Genomic DNA, 19,578 nt, shown 5'->3' with positions numbered 1-19,578 from the left:
TTGTGGTGTCATCTGCAACTATGATTGTTTTATGTGCATCCACATTTAAGCTGAGATTGTTTATATACAGAAGGAACAGAAGGGGGTCCCACTACTGATCCTTGGGGAACACCATATTTACTTCCTTTAAAGTCTGGTAAGTATTCCAATGCCGTTTTTAGGTTGATGCCCACCAACTGCTCACAACTGCTCAGAAAGGAACTGATCTAGTTGTTGGACAGACCTTGAATACCATATGTTTCAAGGATTGACAGCAGAATCTTATGGTCCACCATGTCAAAACCTTTTGACAGTTCAATAAATACTCCTGTTAATTCTAGTTTTTTGTCCATAAGGCTCAATATGGATTTCATGTACTCATAAATAGCAGTTGTTGTTGACCTCTTATTTCTGAATACATGTTGTTCACTGCATAGGACTTCGTTTCTACAAAAAAAATTTGTAGGTTCATTATACATAATTTTCTTTTAATACTTTGGAAATGCAGGAGGAAATTGCGTTGGGTCTGTTGGTTTAACTCCAACCTATATAACCAAAGACAAAGAGTCATTATATCATTACAGAGAGGAACTTTGAGTCGAAAATCATGTCACAGGAGTACCACAAGTTTCTGCCTTAGGTGCCATATATTTCTGTTTGATATAAATGATCAACCACTTAATATTGAGTGTCACTGCATTTTTAAATTTTCAAAAGTTATACCAATGTTTAAAAATGGAGACAAAAATGTCCCTGAAGATTATCGTCCATTCTCAATGGTTCCCATAATTTCCAAAATATCTGGAACTCGTATACACAATCAAATAAGTGATTACTTTGAAGAAAATAAACTCCTTTTGGACAAACAGTTTGATCACAGACGAGGAAAACACGCTACTTCAGCTGTTCTTGACATTGTAAACCAGATAATCACTATTTTTCAAAATGGGGATAAAGCCTCGCTGGTTTTATGTTAACTAAGTAAGGCCTTTGATTGTATGCCTTATGAAATATTGATTGAGAAACTTGAATTTTGTCAAGTACATTTTACAGCATTAATAGTAATTACTTCATACTTAAAACACAGAAACCAATATGTCGTGAGACAATAGTGAGAAACAGACATTTTCTAATGGAAATTGTAGACAAAGTGTACCCTAGGGATCAGTACTTGGACCATTCCCTTTCATAATTGCCTGCAATGATTTGCCACATCATGTTCCTCAATCTGTGGTCTGCTATGCAGATAACACAACAACAATTGCTACTCACCGGGACACATCAACATTACCAAACATGTCACTAAAATCACTAAAAGTTGCAGTAAAATGGTCTTCTATGACAAACTGCTGTGTAATCCTGACAAGACCAAGAATCCTCTACCTGGACTATCTAATGATATAGAAACTTGAACAGCTAAACTTTTAGAATTCCATATAGACTCATAATTGAGGTGTGGAGAACACATCAGGTACATTTGCAAAAGAATATCAAGGATAGCATACCTAGCATGGAAACTGAGAGGTTTAGTTACTCCTAATTATTTAAGATTGACACATTTTGGGCTGTCCCAGTCTGACATTTCTTGTGGACTGCTAGTATGGGGCCACTCCACACACATGAGTGATACATTGAGGATACACAAGAAAGTTATAAAAGTAATGTGTAGGGCTTGACCAGCAGATCACTGTCAACCTCTCCTAGAAAACTCAATATACTTACAGATGGAAATCTTTATATACACTCCTGGAAATGGAAAAAAGAACACATTGACACCGGTGTGTCAGACCCACCATACTTGCTCCAGACACTGCGAGAGGGCTGTACAAGCAATGATCACACGCACGGCACAGCGGACACACCAGGAACCGCGGTGTTGGCCGTCGAATGGCGCTAGCTGCGCAGCATTTGTGCACCGCCGCCGTCAGTGTCAGCCAGTTTGCCGTGGCATACGGAGCTCCATCGCAGTCTTTAACACTGGTAGCATGCCGCGACAGCGTGGACGTGAACCGTATGTGCAGTTGACGGACTTTGAGCGAGGGCGTATAGTGGGCATGCGGGAGGCCGGGTGGACGTACCGCCGAATTGCTCAACACGTGGGGCGTGAGGTCTCCACAGTACATCGATGTTGTCGCCAGTGGTCGGGGGAAGGTGCACGTGCCCGTCGACCTGGGACCGGACCGCAGCGACGCACGGATGCACGCCAAGACCGTAGGATCCTACGCAGTGCCGTAGGGGACCGCACCGCCACTTCCCAGCAAATTAGGGACACTGTTGCTCCTGGGGTATCGGCGAGGACCATTCGCAACCGTCTCCATGAAGCTGGGCTACGGTCCCGCACACCGTTAGGCCGTCTTCCGCTCACGCCCCAACATCATGCAGCCCGCCTCCAGTGGTGTCGCGACAGGCGTGAATGGAGGGACGAATGGAGACGTGTCGTCTTCAGCGATGAGAGTCGCTTCTGCCTTGGTGCCAATGATGGTCGTATGCGTGTTTGGCGCCGTGCAGGTGAGTGCCACAATCAGGACTGCATACGACCGAGGCACACAGGGCCAACACCCGGCATCATGGTGTGGGGAGCGATCTCCTACACTGGCCGTACACCACTGGTGATCGTCGAGGGGATACTGAATAGTGCACGGTACATCCAAACCGTCATCGAACCCATCGTTCTACCATTCCTAGACCGGCAAGGGAACTTGCTGTTCCAACAGGACAATGCACGTCCGCATGTATCCCGTGCCACCCAACGTGCTCTAGAAGGTGTAAGTCAACTACCCTGGCCAGCAAGATCTCCGGATCTGTCCCCCATTGAGCATGTTTGGGACTGGATGAAGCGTCGTCTCACGCGGTCTGCACGTCCAGCATGAACGCTGGTCCAACTGAGGCGCCAGGTGGAAATGGCATGGCAAGCCGTTCCACAGGACTACATCCAGCATCTCTACGATCGTCTCCATGGGAGAATAGCAGCCTGCATTGCTGCGAAAGGTGGATATACACTGTACTAGTGCCGACATTGTGCATGCTCTGTTGCCTGTGTCTATGTGCCTGTGGTTCTGTCAGTGTGATCATGTGATGTATCTGACCCCAGGAATGTGTCAATAAAGTTTCCCCTTCCTGGGACAATGAATTCACGGTGTTCTTATTTCAATTTCCAGGAGTGTATATTTCTCATCACTATACATTAAAACAAATATGAAAGAATTTCGTATAAGGGGAGCTATACACCAGCACAGTGCAGAGGAAAAGTTAAAATGGATATTCTGGGATACAGACTAGTAAAAACAGCCCAGTCATCCGCATCAGTGCTCCAATAATCTTCAACAAATTATGACCTTCAACATGGTCCATGGCTTCTGAACTATTTCAAAGAAAACTGTACAGCTGACTGTTTGAAAATTCAATTTATAATGTATCAGAATTTTTTGATGAAAAATGTGAACATATGTTAAATTTAAAGTGTAAGGTTAACATCTGTAATTGTGTATATAACTACACATATCAGTATTATGTATGAGACATAAAGCCCATTCCATTATATTAAGGCAAATAAACATGTTGTAGTTAATTTTGTGTGACCAATAACGTAATTCATTAAGCCTACTTCTTAGGAATGTGCAGTAACATGTAATAATGTTAAATCATTCTTGTTATTGAGGGGGGGGGGGATGCTTATTGCTTCTTTTACTACATTTTCTTTACTTGTTCACTGCAAATTGTTCTGACCAAATGAAATGTATGTCACGCTTGGTTACTGCTCTGAGTTTCCCTGCATTGACTCTTTAAACTGAAATCTATGTACCATTTTATTGCACAACTCAATCTATTTTTAACAGCCACAAGTTTAGTTTTGCTTAGAAGTGATGTTCATAAGCTATTTAGGTGCTCACCACATCTTGTATGGAATACTCTGTTACATGCCCCTGCCCGTTACACTACGAATGTAGTGTGTGGACATTAAGTTGGGAATGTGGGTCTCACGGGGAGCATGCAAGGGATAAGTCCCTGCAGTCGCACTATCCTCTGTGCCCTCGGTGACTCAGATGAATAGAGTGTCTGCCATGTAAGCATGAGATACCGGGTACGAGTTGCGGTCGGGGCACATATTTTTACAACTGTCCCCATTGATGTATATCAAAGCCTGTCGACAGTGTCGGGTTTTGATTTAATTATCATTTCATACAGTTTTCTTGTCACTGACAACTAGACAGTTATCTTTAAACCATTTTTCTGCCACTAGTGCTGTTTTGTTGATTTTTTGCTGTATCTCGTAATCATTTTTTCCTTTTATAATGAAGCTGGTATCATCAGCAAATAATATGGTATCAGCTGTTGAAAACTGTTGAGGTAGATCATTAATAAATATCAAGAATAATAGTGGTCCCAATACCGAGCCCTGGGGCACCCCATAATTAACTTTTTTATGTTCAGAAGTGTACACATTCCCATCCTGAAAAATTTGTACTATTTGTTTTCTTTGGAAAGGTCCAAAAACAACCCACAGATCAGTTCCTTGTCCTCAATAGCTTTGTAAACAAGTTTTAGGAAACTGAAGAGAGCTGTTTGTGTAGATTTGCCTTTTCTGAAACCATTCCGTGCATTTACAAGAATTTTATTTCTTAACTACAGATAAAACTGATAGAGGTCTGAAATTTTCAATGGCAAACTTTTCACCACTTTAATAAACTGGTATTACTGTTGACTGCTTAAGTTTATTTGGAAACACTCCAGATTCAAAAGAGTCATTGATTATGTCCACATGCTGAGCGACAACATTATTGGTACTATATCTAATAATTTGGTCAGGGATGCCATCAAATCCGCAGCTCATTTTACTCTTTAGTTTGTTGATAGCCGATTGTACTTCTTTGGGTGTTACTGGATATAAGTACATTGTCCTTTCATTTATTGGAGTTTTTACCTTTGTCTCTGGATTATATTTAACGGTGTTCAGGTTTTGGGATACGTTAATATAATGATCATTAAATATATTAGCTATTAGAAGTGGAAAATCAACAATTTCATTTTTGTGTTTTGTGGTGATTTTATTACTTGCCCTTTCATGTTTGCCTGTATGATTGTTAATAACTTTCCACATAGATTTCATTTTGTTGTTACCCTTTCTGATGTATGAATCACTGCGCTTCCTTTTTGCAGCAATTATAGCTTCCCTGTGCTTTTTCCTATTACGCTTGGCATATGGTTTCAAGATAGTATTTTGCTTTGCACACTTATATAGCATTCTAAGACTTTCCGAAGACTCTTTGATTTCACTTGTTATCCAGAGTTTGCTTTTTTGTTTATTTTCATTCTCTTCAGAGGGAATGAAATATCATAGCAGAATTTATAATTTGGCGAGTACTTGTTGAATTTTATATCTACAGAACTATTGCTTTCCATGTCCCAGTTTACATTTTTTAACATTAGATTAAAAATCCTAATGCTGTGATCATTAATTAATCTTCTCTGAATATATCACCTGTTGTTACTTTTTTCATGAGATTTATCTAAAGTTAATTTAACTGCTTGATGACCAGAGAAACCCATATCCAGTACCTCAAATTTAAAGCCACATTTTGATTTGTCAATGAAGATTTGGTCTATAGTTTGTTTAGCATCAACTTCATCATACAGCCATAAAACTGCTCTGCAAGAAGAAATGGATAGAAACCTGTGTTTATGTGGAGTGAAACTCATTAAATGTATACTATGCTGTAAATGTAAAGTTGTTTACCACTATATTCATGTAAATGCAAATGCTCATGGATATGTAATAAATGTGTAAAAAATAACTCTAAAGACAGCAAGAAAGAAATAATTTCAGTGTAGTTAGAAGAGTTGTAAATATTAAAATTTGAATATGAAAAATTGTTGCACAAAGAGCAGCAAAGTGAATGTGAAATCCTAGATGACTTTGAGCCAGCCTAAAAAGATGGTAAAAAATCTCATTTCTCAGCAACTAAATCGTGTGAGTGCAAATAATCGTTTTAGTGCCTTAGTGGGTGAAATCAGTGAAACAGAAATATTGCCCCAAGTGAAAAATAAGGCAGGCATACTAAAAATATGACAAAGACCTCTAAATAGTCAGTATACAAATAAAGACAGTCATGACAGAAAATGTACATCCTTGCTAAATGACTTCGTAAAAACTAAGTATTGCACAACTTCTATGTGTAAATTTAATGAATTACTTGGGAATATAGTGGAAGAAGCATTTGAACTAACTAGGGACTTCAAACATGATGATGTAGTTATTATTCTTGCAGGAATGAATGACAGTCATAACAAAACCAATATTTTGCATGATTTAGAAAAGGTGATCTTTAACTTGATCAAACAAATTTATTAGTGTGTACCATTACTTACCCTTATGACATACCAGAAACAGCCAGTGTATAATTTTAACATATATGTAATGAACATATCAAGATTTGCTAATGTGAAGGTAATTGATGCCAATTTGTTTTTGCAAAGAAGTGACTACACAAACCATGAGCTGCACATATACAGCACTGGGAAGTTCAGATTATGCAGAAACATTGCATCAATAATAACAAAACCATGGAACTGGACTGAAGTACTAAGAACTCTTTCAACCTGCTCTGTCAGAAAAGTCACCTAATGTGTTGTGGGAGGTATTCCATACCAGTCTATCAAGGAAACAAAATAAGAATGCAGGGGACACACAAATATATACATATTACATAGAAGCCTAACATTTCTAAATTTAGAGATAATAGCTTCTCTACACATGGTAAAGGCTTCTTCATGGTCTAACAACAACAATAATATAAAGCCCTCACATACTTCATCCACAGAAACATCAATGTCATCTGATTCTTCATCCAAAGGACCTAAAGAGCTTGGAAGTATTTCTGCTGCTGTACGTAGAAGTGAAAAAAACTGCATCACAAATCTCTATGAGAGTAAGAAGAGTGCCAATGAGAGGCAGTGATTCTTTATGGCTGGAACTCTCACAATCACAGAGACATCATCAAGTGAACAAACTGCTGGCTGCAACATAGGCCACACTAGGGACAATTCAATTCTAAGTGAAACAGTGAAATATGGTGTTAACATACAAAGGGACTCACCACAGGACAGTGAAGGTAACTCTAACAATCTTATTATTTTTCATCAAAATGTCAGAGGTCTCCAAAATAAATTCGATTCTCTATCTATAAATCTAGGTGATATGGGTTTTGTTGATCATGCATATGTCTAATACCTTGCAGACCATCATATGGCAAATGGAACTTAAGGGTTGTAACTTGAATAGTATAATTTAGCTACTTAATGTTGTAGAATAAGTAGAGAGAAAGGTGGTGCTGTAATTTATATCAACAACAAAATTATTTATAAAGCTTTAGATTTAAGCAAATATTCTACAGATCAACACTTTGTAGTCTGTGGGATTGAAATCAATGCAAAGAACCTGTCAGTCATAGCGCTTACAATTTACAGAGCTCCAGCAGGGAAATTTTGTATTTTTCTGAGTAGTTAGAAACACTTCTGGGCAAGCTTTTTTCCAAATTCAGAAATTTAATAGTTGGTGTGGTCTTTAATTCTTAACTAACAGAAACAATAGGACTGACCTGTTACATTTAATGAACTCTTACAACTTGGCTGCTATGGTTAACTGCCCTACTAGAGTTACAGAAAATTGAAAAAGTCTGATAGACAACACTTTTATTGACACGAACAGAATCAACAATGTAAGTATATGCCAAGTCATTAATGGCCCTTCTGACCATGATGTCGAACTGCTTAAGGTTTCTGCAGCACAGTTTCCCACACCTACCAGTCCTTTAGACGTATAAACACTGAAACTCTTTCCCACTCAATTGCCATCTATAACAAATAGATTGGAATCCAATTTATAGGATAAGTGAGGTAAATGATACATTTAACATGTCCTTAAATGAACGTATGCTTTAAAAACAGGCTTGCCTTTCTTTAACCTAGATTGTAAGACAAACCATAGTGTAAGTATTGCCTTGTGTGTTTCTGCGTTTCTACAGAGCACAAATTGATATTCCCCAGGGTCAGCTTCTACCAATTTTTTCCATTCTTCTGTAAATAATTTCTGTTAGTATTTTGCAGCCATGACTTACTAAACTGGAAGTTTAAACCTGTCAGCCCCTGCTGTGCTTGGAATTGGGTATTATATTCTTTTTGATGTCTGAGGATATTTTGCCTGTCTCATACACCTTGCACACCAAATGGAGTAGTTCTGTCATGGCTGGCTCTCCCAAGGTTGTCAGTAGTTCTGACCGAATGTTGTCTACTCCTGGAGCCTTTCTTCCAATGATGTCTCTCAGCACTCTGTGAAATTCTTTTTACTGTTACATGTCTCCCATCCCATTTTCACCTATTTCCTCTTCTTTTTTTTTATAATTTTGTTCTCAAGTTTGTTTCCTCTACAAAGGCCCTCTGTGTATACCTTTCAGTTTTCCTTCCTTTTTTTTAACCCTTGAGTGAGTGTGTTATTTTTCATAACATGAAAGGGCGCACTGCGTACTTTGTACACATGTGAAAAATAGCTGTTTTTGTGTAATGGAGGTAAACATATGAGCAAAATGACAGTTTAATCTCAGTTCAATGAAACAACGATAAACTAAACTTATGTTGTATGAACTAAATAACTGTTTAATTAAATAATAATAAAATAAACTTTTGTTATGTGTCTCTGTTGCCATGGACAGCTGTTACTCCACAATAATGACCAACTCAAAGGATTAAACAGTGTATTTGCATCATATCATAGCCAAGTGCTTACATCTATACTAATTATCTCATAGACAACTGTCTCATTGTGGCAGCGTTACTCCACAATAATGACCGACTCAAAGGATTAAACAGTGTATTTGCATCATATCATAGCCAAGTGCTTACATCTATACTAATTATCTCATAGACAACTGTCTCATTGTGGCATTGTGCTGCTAGCTGATAAAATGTCATTTTCTTACACAGAACGTAAATTTTTTCTTAGGCAGCATGCTTTTTATTTTATATTAATTGCTCACGTGGAGTTATGACAATACATTTTATTGCTGTGTTAGCTGAAGCAATGATGAAGGAATTGGTAGGGGCTCACAATTGTGAAACACTAATGGAATGACTCAAAACAGTTTAATTTTGATTGGCACTCTTTATATACAGACACACCAACCTGAGGGTTAACACTGTTGTGCTATCTGAATCCTGTCAAGAATTTTGATGCATCTCTTTTCTCCAAACATCCTTTCAATCTTCCTGTTGGTAGTGTGTACCTTTCTCCTAGTTTTTACATGCTGCTACAGCCTTGGATTTGCCATCCAGCCAGTCCTAATTAACCATTTTGAATTTTTTATGAATCTAATTTTTTGGACATGTGTTCCTTTTTACCCTCTTTAGAATAATGAAACATTGACTGTAAAATACAGAAATAATGATAATAATAATAATAATAATAATGATAATAATATGGGGTGTGCCTTTCAAGTAAATACCATAACAAAATAAAACAGAAAGCAAGTAGAGTTTTCTCAGCAAATTTATGTTTACATGAAGCCTGTACTTTAGTTTTCTATATAATTTCACTAATATTAAGACACATATAGTTCAACCATCTGTTGAACACTATACCTGTAGAAATCTGCCACCTGATTAGACAATCATTTCAACATGGTCATTTTGACATCTTCATTGTTGTTGTGCCACTAAACAACTAGATGCTTCTTCAAATTCATGAACACGTTGTAGTTACTGGCCACTAGATTTAAGCTGTCTGGATGGTGATCATATTGTTCTCAGCCAAATGATCCAATCTGCTCCAGAGTTCAATTGGCTGCATGTGGACAGATCTTGTCATGAACTGAAACATTTCACTATCTCAGCATGCCACACCTTTTGTTTTGGATTGAATGCCACAGCTTTTTTAAGGTCTCACAAAAGTTGCAGACTTTATGGCTTCATCAGAAGGCAAAAATCTACAAGTATGTCCCCTTCCTGTTCCAAAAACCAGTACACATAATTTTCTGAGCTGAAATTGTTTGCTTGAACTTCACGTTCCAGTGTGATGTTGAATGCTGCTATTCCTGGACTGCTGCTATCATTCATGTGTGACATTAGCTACCAGTTTTTAAATGCCTATGACAATTTGGCTTAGAAACTCATCATCTTCCTCACTGTACCACTCTATGGAAGTCAAAGAACTAGGTTAACAGTTGCTTTTATGCACCTCTCAGCATTTTCAGTTAGTAGCATGGGCATAACTTATGATAATTTAAGCATTATGCAACAGTTGCATAAAGCAAACTTCTTGAGGAAGCTCATTACATGATGTCAAAATCTTGTGTCAGTTCTCTCTCACTTTTTCAACTTTCTGCACACAAACCGTCATCAATGACTGGAGATTGCCCACTTCATTTCTCATCCTGCACATTCATACAGCCATCTTTAAAAGCTCTTACCCAGTTGCATACCATCCCATCACTCATAATGTTTAAGCTTACCTTCACTTATCTGATAATCGTCAGTGCTGGGCCTGATAAGGTCCTTTACTTTAGGATTGTCATTTTGCTTCTGGAGTGAAAGGATCGGCCGGTATACAACCGCCCAGGGGACCCCCTAGTATGTGTATTGCATTCACATACTCTTCGTGGAGGCTCCTTTCTTGTCCCCCTTATCATCTTTTCTGATGATGAATTCCAGCTGCCTTCATGCCTTTATCAATGAGAAAATGAATCACAGGGAAAATTTCAGTGAGCAAGTACCTCAGGCAAAAAAAAAAAAAAAAAAAAAAAAAAAAAAAAAAAAAAAAAAAAAAAAAAAAAAGAAAATGACTCTGTAATGGCGTCTGTGGCTTACCAACAGATTGTGATACTCAGCACAGATGTGCCAAACGCCAACTGCAGTGCTTCAATGATGAAATTTGAAAATTGTACTTCCTTTCAAAACACTCTTTGTATAAATATATATACATATGTCATGTTCGTTTCCATGAGAATGATTGTGCTTCATGACTGTGATGTCATCCTTAAAACCTCAAGTAAAGGGAATATGAAGATCACCAGAAAGAGGAGTGCAATGTTATGAGAAAGGTTCTCAGCCCAAAGAGAACAGAAGATTTCTACAGGCTAACATCCTAGACACTGATAGAAAAATTATGCATCCTCACAGCAGATGTCCTACAAAGAAGGTTAAACTTTTATGTTCACATCCACAGACTTCCAGCAAGAAGACTTAGTTATAAAATTTTAATGTACAGAAAATGACTGAAAAGTATACTCTGGATTCAAAAAGTCAACAGTGGTTGACAAAGAGCCCAGATAAATGCCTCAGATGCTTTAAACAGGTATTCAGACAAAATATTTACATAATAGAGAATAGAACTATGAGTGCAGATGCTTAATGTACTGAAGAGAGAAAGAGAAACATCTAAACAAGATGGCGGTGAAAAAAGGTACGCGAAATTCGAGTTCCGTGAAAATCATAAAACAAAATGAGTTTCTATGCAACCAGTGCAGAAAAACTAGTTTAATCCAACCAGGGAAATGTTATTGCTGTAAGTTAAAAGTAAAAAACGTACATGAAATCATCACAAGATCGAAAGCAAGTGAAAAGACGGAAGCAAGTTCAGTGCACAACAAGTCTAAACATTGTGACGACTTAAGTATTGTGATGTCCGCAAGAAATAGTGAAATAGAAGAACTAAAAAGGACTGTAATCCAACTAGAGAAACAGTTGGAAAATCGGGACTGTAATAATCAAGAAGAACATTATCAACACAAGCTCCAAACAACATCGGACACCAGTGAAGTAAACGAAAAAAGTACAGCAGCCACAAGCACAAAACTTGGACATATCAAAGGAACTGCTTCAAACAAAACTCCAAACGAGTCTGGAAACAGTGTAGCTGAAAAACATGTGAGTCCAGAAACTATTAAAAAACAGCAGGAGTCACGTTCCGTGAAATCTACTAGTGTTTCAAAACATGACCAACGCAAAAAAGACAAAAAAGTCCTAATTTTTGCCGATAGTCGCGGTCGTCAACTGGCGGAAAAAGTGACAGACAAACAGTCAAACCTAAGCGTACAAGCCTTTATAAAGCCAGGGGCAGGAATGGACGAAGTTACGAAGTCTCTTGCAAAATCATGTGAAAACCTTGACTTCAATGACTGTGTCGTGATTTGTGCAGGCGCAAACGACGTTGGCAGAGATAAAGGTAAAATACTCATCACAGTTCTCGACAGTGTGCTGCCCAAATTAAACAAAACAAACGTTCAATTCAATTCAATTCAATTTATTAGCGTCCTTGTAGTACATCATCGAAATGATATAGGACTTGTCAATAAACATTACAATTTAAAATAAATATACATGAAAATTTGTAATTGAATTTACATGTCACTTAGACATTACAATTTTAATAGAACTTTTAGAACATTAACATAAAAATACACAAGTAGGATAACAACGTACAAAAAAAAAAAAAGGTTAGTGATTCTCACATCAAAGATTATTTACATTCTTACATTAACAGTTTCACACTTTCATAGAAACAGCAAGTATTTAAATGTGAGCAATTACACATATTTAGTATGTCAGGGAAATATTAACTGTGCTTTTATTGTCAACGATTCACAAACTCTTCAATACTGTAAAAACTATTGCTCAATAACATGTTTTTTAATTCTCTTTTAAATATGTACAGTTTTGGTATTATTTTTAGTTCTTTGGGGAGAGCACTGTAGAGGATTTTGGGTTGGTATAGTACACTTTTGTGATACATAGCTGTTTTATGAATTTCTCTGTGGAAATCATTCCTATTCCTTGTTTCGTAGTTGTGAAATTCTCCGTTTAATGTAGAAAATTTCTCGTGTTCTTTTAAGAAACATATGCTTTCATATATGTATAAAGATGGTAGTGTCATGATTTTTAATTCTTTGAAAACTTGCCTACAAGAGTCTCTATATCCTATACCTTTTATTATTCTGACTGCCTTCTTTTGTAGTCTAAATGAGTGTTTTGTTAGACTGATGTTCCCCCAAAACTGTATGCCGTATCTTAATAAACTGTGGATGAAAGAGAAATAAACACATAACACTGTTTTAATATTACATGAGCTTTTAACCATTCTAAGTATATAACATGTTTGACTTAATTTTTTGTTCAATGATATTACATGCTTTTCCCATCTTAAGTGTTCATCAAACCATACTCCCAAGAATTTAGTGTATGATGCTTGTTCAATCTTACACTTACCCAGTTCTACTGTAAGGTAAGTTTTTATTTTATTTGTAATATGTCTGAAGTTGATCCACATTGTTTTTTTGGCATTCACAATGAGTCTGTTTTCATTAAACCATCTGTCTGCTTCGTCTGTTGCTAATGTGACTTTTTCCTGTAAGTCAGCTTCACTATTTGCTTTAACAAACAAACTTGTATCATCAGCAAACAGTACTGCCTCTGCTTCAGATAGATGACTTAGTAGGTCATTGATAAATATTAAAAACAGTAATGGCCCTAATACAGATCCCTGGGGTACTCTATACAAAACTCTCTCGAATCTTGATGAATATGTCCTATCTGCCTGGCTTATCTCCACCTTCTGATACCTGTCTGACAGATACGATTCAAACCATTTGTGGGCAACTCCACGTATCCCATAGGCATATAACTTCCTAAGCAGTAACTTATGGTCGATGACATCAAAGGCCTTTGATAAGTCTAAAAACAATCCACAATTTAATTCCTTTCTGTTTATGGAATTTAGAACAAGTTATAAAAAATTGAAGATAGCTGCTTCTGTTGATTTATTGTTACTGAAACCATTTTGCGCATTAACCAATATTCTATTCTTAATAAGAAATTTGTATAGTCTCTGATACATTATCCTTTCTATTATTTTTGAGAAACCTGACAACATTGATAAAGGCCTAAAGTTACTAACATCATATTTATCACCATTCTTGTAAAGTGGCTTTATAGTAGACATTTTAAGTTTTGATGGGAACACCCCTGTCTTAAAAGATTCATTTATAATTTCAGTGAGATGCGAGGCTATGTTTCTTGCACTTTGCTTAATGACTTTGTCAGGAATCCCATCACACCCACATGACATTTTATTTTTTAACTTATTTATAGCATTTAGTACCTCTGAATCAGATACTGGATGAAGGAACATTGTCATGTCATTCATGGGGATTTTTACCTTGCTGTTGGAATTGCATTTAGGTTTAATTAAATTTATGGCTATATTTGTGAAATGTTCATTAAATATGTTGGCAATCTGAAGTGGGTCCTTAACAGTTTTACCCCCACTTTTAATGACAAAGCTGTTATCTTTTCTTTTGTGTCTACCTATATTTTTATTTATTACCTCCCAAGTTGACTTCATTTTGTTGTTACCTTTCTCAATATTGGTATCATTATCAAGCTTCTTAGCTGCAATTATTACTTTCTTGTACAGGCTTCTATAACATTTCACATGTGCTTTCAGTACTACATTCTTCCTGGCTGATTTATTTAACTTTCTGAGAGTGTCTGATGACTTTCTAATACCCTGTGTAACCCATGTTTTGGTTTTATGTTTAGTTTTGACTCTTTTTATAGGAAAGGCAACACCGAAGCAGTGTTTGTAGCTTTCAAGAAATGAGTCAAACTTTCTGTTGACATCACCACTTGATTCACTACCCCAGTTGTTATTTTCCAGAATGTAATTAAAAATTCTTATGCTGTCATCATTTATAAATCTCCTTTCTCTGTAATTGTTATTGATAACAGGGTCCTTGTAAGATGTGACATTTAAACTCAATTTGATACCCTTGTGATTCGAGAAACCAGTGTCAATTACTTCAGTGTTATATTCACACTTGTCCTTGTTTATAAATACTTGATCTATTACAGTTTCAGACATATTTCCGCATCTGGTAACTTCATTTACAGTTGCCATCATATTATGACACAAAAACAGATTGCACAGTTGCTGTTGTTTACTACAATCATTCTTAAAGTTAACATTAAAATCACCAAGAACAATTACATTATGTTTAAGTTCATTCAGCAGTCCCTCAAGGTTTTCCATAAAAATGGCAAAGTTGCCCAATCGTGATCGGTACAAACACACAACAGTAATTTTTAATTTGGTTAGCTCACATATACTATGTTCAAAATCTTTTTCTGTGCATTTTAGTTTACATTTAATTTCTTCTGATTCTACCCCTGTCCTAACATAAATACATGTCCCACCTCCTTTATTGCTGATTCTACAAAATTTGCTAATCATTTCAAAATTTGGAATAATTATGCTAGAGGCTTGCATTTCTTTTACCCAGTGCTCACTTATGCATAGTATGTTAATGTCTGTTAGATAGTCAGTTAATAGAACTTCTATTTCAGCTAATTTACTTTCTAGTCCCTGCACATTTTGGTATACAACTGTTAAAGTTTCATGTAGTGGATTTGCTGTGCTATTTACCTTTGTACTTTCTTGTTGCTGACACTGTAAATATTCTGACTTTTCTTCTTCTTCAAATTGCAAAGGTCCCATAAAAAATAGTCACTACGCACAGCAGCTCTTCTTATCCTGAGGCTCTTCCTTTGAGATGTCTGCAGAGCAGCTGATGAATTTCTGGATCTAGTAGAATGGTTCTTGGCTGTTGGTGTGGTTGCAGTCCTAGTTACAAGTGAGCATGAGGCATTAAGTGTGTCAAATGTGCTGACAGCTTCATCATTGGAGGTTTCAGGTGCACATGAGTTTACACTAGGTTTGTAGGCTTTCTCATCTGGAGAAACTGTTTCCTCTTCAACTCTGCTGGATGTTCCTGACATTTCTGCTGGTACCCCATATTCTACCACTCCTTCAGATACTGGTACCCGTATGTTAGGTATCTCTCTCATCTTAGACGTTTCCTTGCAAATTTCCATTTGCTCAGTTACTGCTATGGTGAGGTGGTAAATCAACCCCACAGGTATGACTTACCGCCCTGGTCATGTGTAACCAAACTGATAGAAAGAGTGAACATTGAGATAAATGAACTGTGCAAAAAATATCCTTATGTGAAGCTAATAGATGTCAGTACATTAAACAGAGACATGCATACCAGTCACGGCCTACGTTTGAATTACCATGGTAAACAGTTCTTGGCTGAAGAAATCTGCCGTCTTGTAAACAAGAGTGACAAGAAGCACAAAAAGATTGCAGGTCAGAGTACCTTGGAGAAATGGATCACTAGGGAGGCGTCATCTCACCCAACTAGAAGAAACATCAGGCAGCCTCATCATCTGAATGATTTTTTACTGCCAAAAGCAGTAGCTACAAATTGCACAAACAAGAAACATTTAAACTGAAGGTAGGTGGTACTGTAGATTTTCCCACAAATTCTGTAATAAAGATCTTTCACCAAAATGTTCAGTCCCTAAGCAATAAAGTAGAAGAACTAAATATTTTATTAATGCATGAACTAGAGGATATTTCCGTAATGTGTCTTTCAGAACACTGGCTTGACAAGAACTTAATTAAATCTGTCTGCCTACACAATTACACTCTGGCTGAGTGCTATTGTAGACCTAGTGGTCACTATGGAGGTGTAGCCATATACGTAAAAGATAATACAGAGTTTACTAAAATAGATAATGTCACCTCCCTAAGTTGTGAAAAAGACTTTGAGATGACAGTGATAAAAATTCCGAAATTAGGTTTGATAATAGCTACAGTGTACCACTCTCCAACGGGAAAGTTCGAGGTATTTTTAGAAAAAATGGAAATTTTCTTAAATAAGCTGCATAAAACAAGGTGTGATGTTGTAGTATGTGGTGACTTTAACATCGATTTACGTAGTAAATGTAAACAGAAAACCGCCCTTGGCAATCTCATTAAAACACATAACCTTACAGCCACAGTTAAAGTTGCAACGAGAATAACACCAACCAGTCAGACAGGTTTAGATCAAATCCTGATTGATAAAGAGAAATTGGAGTCGTCAGTAAAAGTGTTTAACAGAGGATACAGTGACCACAAAGCTCAAATACATACCACCACAAAGGAAGGAAGACCGGTTGAGAATAACTTACTAAAGGTCAAGAGAAGGATCTACAGGCAGAAAAGCATTGACCACTTTAACTCACTATTGCATACTGAAGACTGGTCTGATGTCTATGAAAAGCAAAATCTGAATTCGAAATTCAATATTTTTCTAGAAAAAATGGTAAAGCATTTTGATACAGCCTTCCCTCAAAAAATGGTAAATATAAGAGAGAAGACAAGAGGAAAGGGTTGGATTACTAAGGGAATCAGAACTTCTTGCCAGAAAAAAAGGGAGCTCCACATAATGTGCAAAGAAAATAATGCCACTGAGGAAATGCATACTCACTACAAAACATACACTAAAATCTTACAAAAGGTCATTAAACTGGCAAAAAGAGTGTACAATGATTACTACATAAATAATTCTACAAATAAAGTGAAAGCTATGTGGGACATCATTAAAAAAGAAACTGGCAAAAATAAGAGAGCTGAGGAGAACATTGTCTTGATACACAACAATAAAAAGATTTTACAGCCTACAGAAACAGCAAACATATTCAAGAAATACTTCACTGGGATAGCTGAAAATTTAATAAAAACTAATTTTAGTTCAACTCAGCATCAAGTGGTAAACAAGTGCAACAGTGATAAATTTTCAATGTTTGTGGACCAAGTAAGCAGGGAGGAGACATTGAAGGCTGTCAGAGAACTAAAGACAACATACTCAGCAGGAATTGATGGTAACCGAACAGAATCCTAAAACTCTGTATACAAAATATAATTGACCCCCTTACTCACTTATGCAACTGTTCCCTAGAGTCAGGCATCTTTCCAGATCAACTAAAAACATCAAAAGTCATCCCTATTTTCAAAGCTGGTGACAAAGATGAAGTAATAAACTATCATCCCATTACATTAACATCCTGTTTCTCAAAAGTTATTATGTGTAGTAAGTTGTTAAAGTTTATAAACAAAAATAGTGTGCTATCTAATACTCAACATGGCTTTAGAAGCAAGAAATCAACGGAGGCAGCAATCTATGAATGCATATCTACTGTATTAAAAACAATAGATGAAAAACAACAAACAACAGGTATATTTTTGGACCTAACCAAAGCCTTTGATATGGTAAACCACAAAACCCTATTGAAGAAGCTAGAGTACTATGGAATTAGGGGGTTGGCAAATGATTGGATTCGTTCATTTCTCAGTGACCGTAAACAAAAAGTATCCATTAGACATATAGATGATAAAGCACAAATAATCACAGAATATGTATCATCAGAAAGCCCAATCACTTATGGGGTACCACAAGGGTCAGTAATGGGACCCCTACTTTTCTTGTTATATATCAATGATTTGGATATACGTATTGATTCCCACAAAGTAATACTGTTTGCTGACGACACAACAATACTGGTAAAAGCAGCAATAAATGAAGATATACAAGAAGAAGTAAACACAGTTACAAAACATCTAAGTAACTGGACAGCAGAAAATCAGTTGATGATAAACTACAACCAAACAGTAGCCTTAAATTTCCATAACCACCAAAACACCACATTGATATATCCAGAAATAAAAATCAATCAACACCCCGTCTGGATACAAAGAGAGTTAAAATGGGACAAACATATAGAACAAATTAATGCCAAGCTGAACACGGGCTGTTATCTTCTCAGGGTTCTCAAACAATCCATAAATGAACAGGCAATATTGTGTGCCTATTATGCGTACTTCAATGCCCATCTCAAGTATGGACTCATATTCTGGGGAAATTCCCCAGCAGCTCAAGGGACTTTCAGAATACAAAAAAGAGCCATTAGGATTATGACAGGGAGTGGTGCTCGACATTCCTGCAAACCAATATTTATAGCACTGAATATACTAGCTCTACCATGTATGTTTATTGTTGACACACTAATGTATGTAAAAAAGTGTATGATTGGAAATGATGATAATACTTTAAAAAACAAAGAAATACATGATTATAATACTCGAATAAAATATAACTTGCTTGTACCCCCAGCCAATACCAGTTTGTATCAGAAAGGTACATGCTATCTGGGTATTAAACTCTATAATAGACTATCAAATAGTATAAAATGCTTACAAACTATAGTGCTTTTGAAAGATCTGTCAGAGAATATCTACAGTACCACTGTTTTTACTTAGTAAAGGAATACTTGGACCAGAATAACTGTTAAGAACTAAAGCTACTGTAATTTTTAACATTGTATGATTGTAAGAACTACAACTATTGAAACTGGTAGCATGTTGAAAAATGATCATTTAAATATGTATCTTGCACTTAGTAATAAGTCCAACATCATCCTGTACACTGTACTACATATGATCAAAGGACTCAATAAATAAATAAATAAATAAATAAATAAATAGAATTCATGAAGAAAAAATTATCTGCATCAAAACTGGACAAACTGAATCATAAAACATTGGTTAGTAGAGTACAATCACATCTAATAACAGTAATAATAATTGTAATATGAATAACATGCAGCATAAGAATTTACTTTACTTACAAATCTTAGCAATGAGCGACTTACGGAAAAAGTTTGACAAAT

General features: G+C 36.5%; 2 protein-coding genes across 2 annotated transcripts; one reads left to right on the top strand and one right to left on the bottom strand.

Annotated features, from left to right (window-relative positions):
• Positions 1-206: 206 nt before the first annotated feature.
• LOC124795598 lies at positions 207-4,873 on the bottom strand. The gene is made up of 3 exons (XM_047259669.1): positions 4,676-4,873; positions 475-524; positions 207-426 (listed from the first exon to the last, which is right to left on the bottom strand). Exons 1-3 carry the CDS (start codon positions 4,871-4,873, stop codon positions 207-209), a joined length of 468 nt encoding a protein of 155 aa, XP_047115625.1.
• Positions 4,874-16,062: 11,189 nt separating this feature from the next.
• On the top strand, positions 16,063-19,369 carry LOC124795597. Its single transcript, XM_047259668.1, has 5 exons — positions 16,063-16,278; positions 16,383-17,733; positions 17,811-17,942; positions 18,423-18,609; positions 19,243-19,369. Exons 1-5 carry the CDS (start codon positions 16,063-16,065, stop codon positions 19,367-19,369), a joined length of 2,013 nt encoding a protein of 670 aa, XP_047115624.1.
• Positions 19,370-19,578: the final 209 nt, after the last annotated feature.

The sequence above is a fragment of the Schistocerca piceifrons genome, chromosome 4 (assembly GCF_021461385.2).
Source record: "Schistocerca piceifrons isolate TAMUIC-IGC-003096 chromosome 4, iqSchPice1.1, whole genome shotgun sequence".
Taxonomy (NCBI): domain Eukaryota; kingdom Metazoa; phylum Arthropoda; class Insecta; order Orthoptera; family Acrididae; genus Schistocerca; species Schistocerca piceifrons.
Note: the sequence above shows the minus strand (reverse complement) of the source record. Positions and strands in the feature narration are given on the sequence as shown.

Excerpts from the sequence above, each read along its gene's own strand:
- LOC124795597 (XM_047259668.1), top strand. The coding sequence starts at position 16,063 with ATGCATACCAGTCACGGCCTACGTTTGAATTACCATGGTAAACAGTTC. Across the intron at positions 17,943-18,422 it reads CTCAAAAGTTATTATGTGTA|CAATAAATGAAGATATACAA; the intron begins GTAAGTTGTTAA and ends TGGTAAAAGCAG. Across the intron at positions 18,610-19,242 it reads CCCGTCTGGATACAAAGAGA|AACTACAACTATTGAAACTG; the intron begins GTTAAAATGGGA and ends TATGATTGTAAG.
- LOC124795598 (XM_047259669.1), bottom strand. The coding sequence starts at position 4,873 with ATGTACTTATATCCAGTAACACCCAAAGAAGTACAATCGGCTATCAAC. Across the intron at positions 525-4,675 it reads ATAAACTTAAGCAGTCAACA|GTTGGAGTTAAACCAACAGA; the intron begins GTAATACCAGTT and ends TTGGTTATATAG. Across the intron at positions 427-474 it reads TTTCCTCCTGCATTTCCAAA|AAACGAAGTCCTATGCAGTG; the intron begins GTATTAAAAGAA and ends TTTTTTTTGTAG.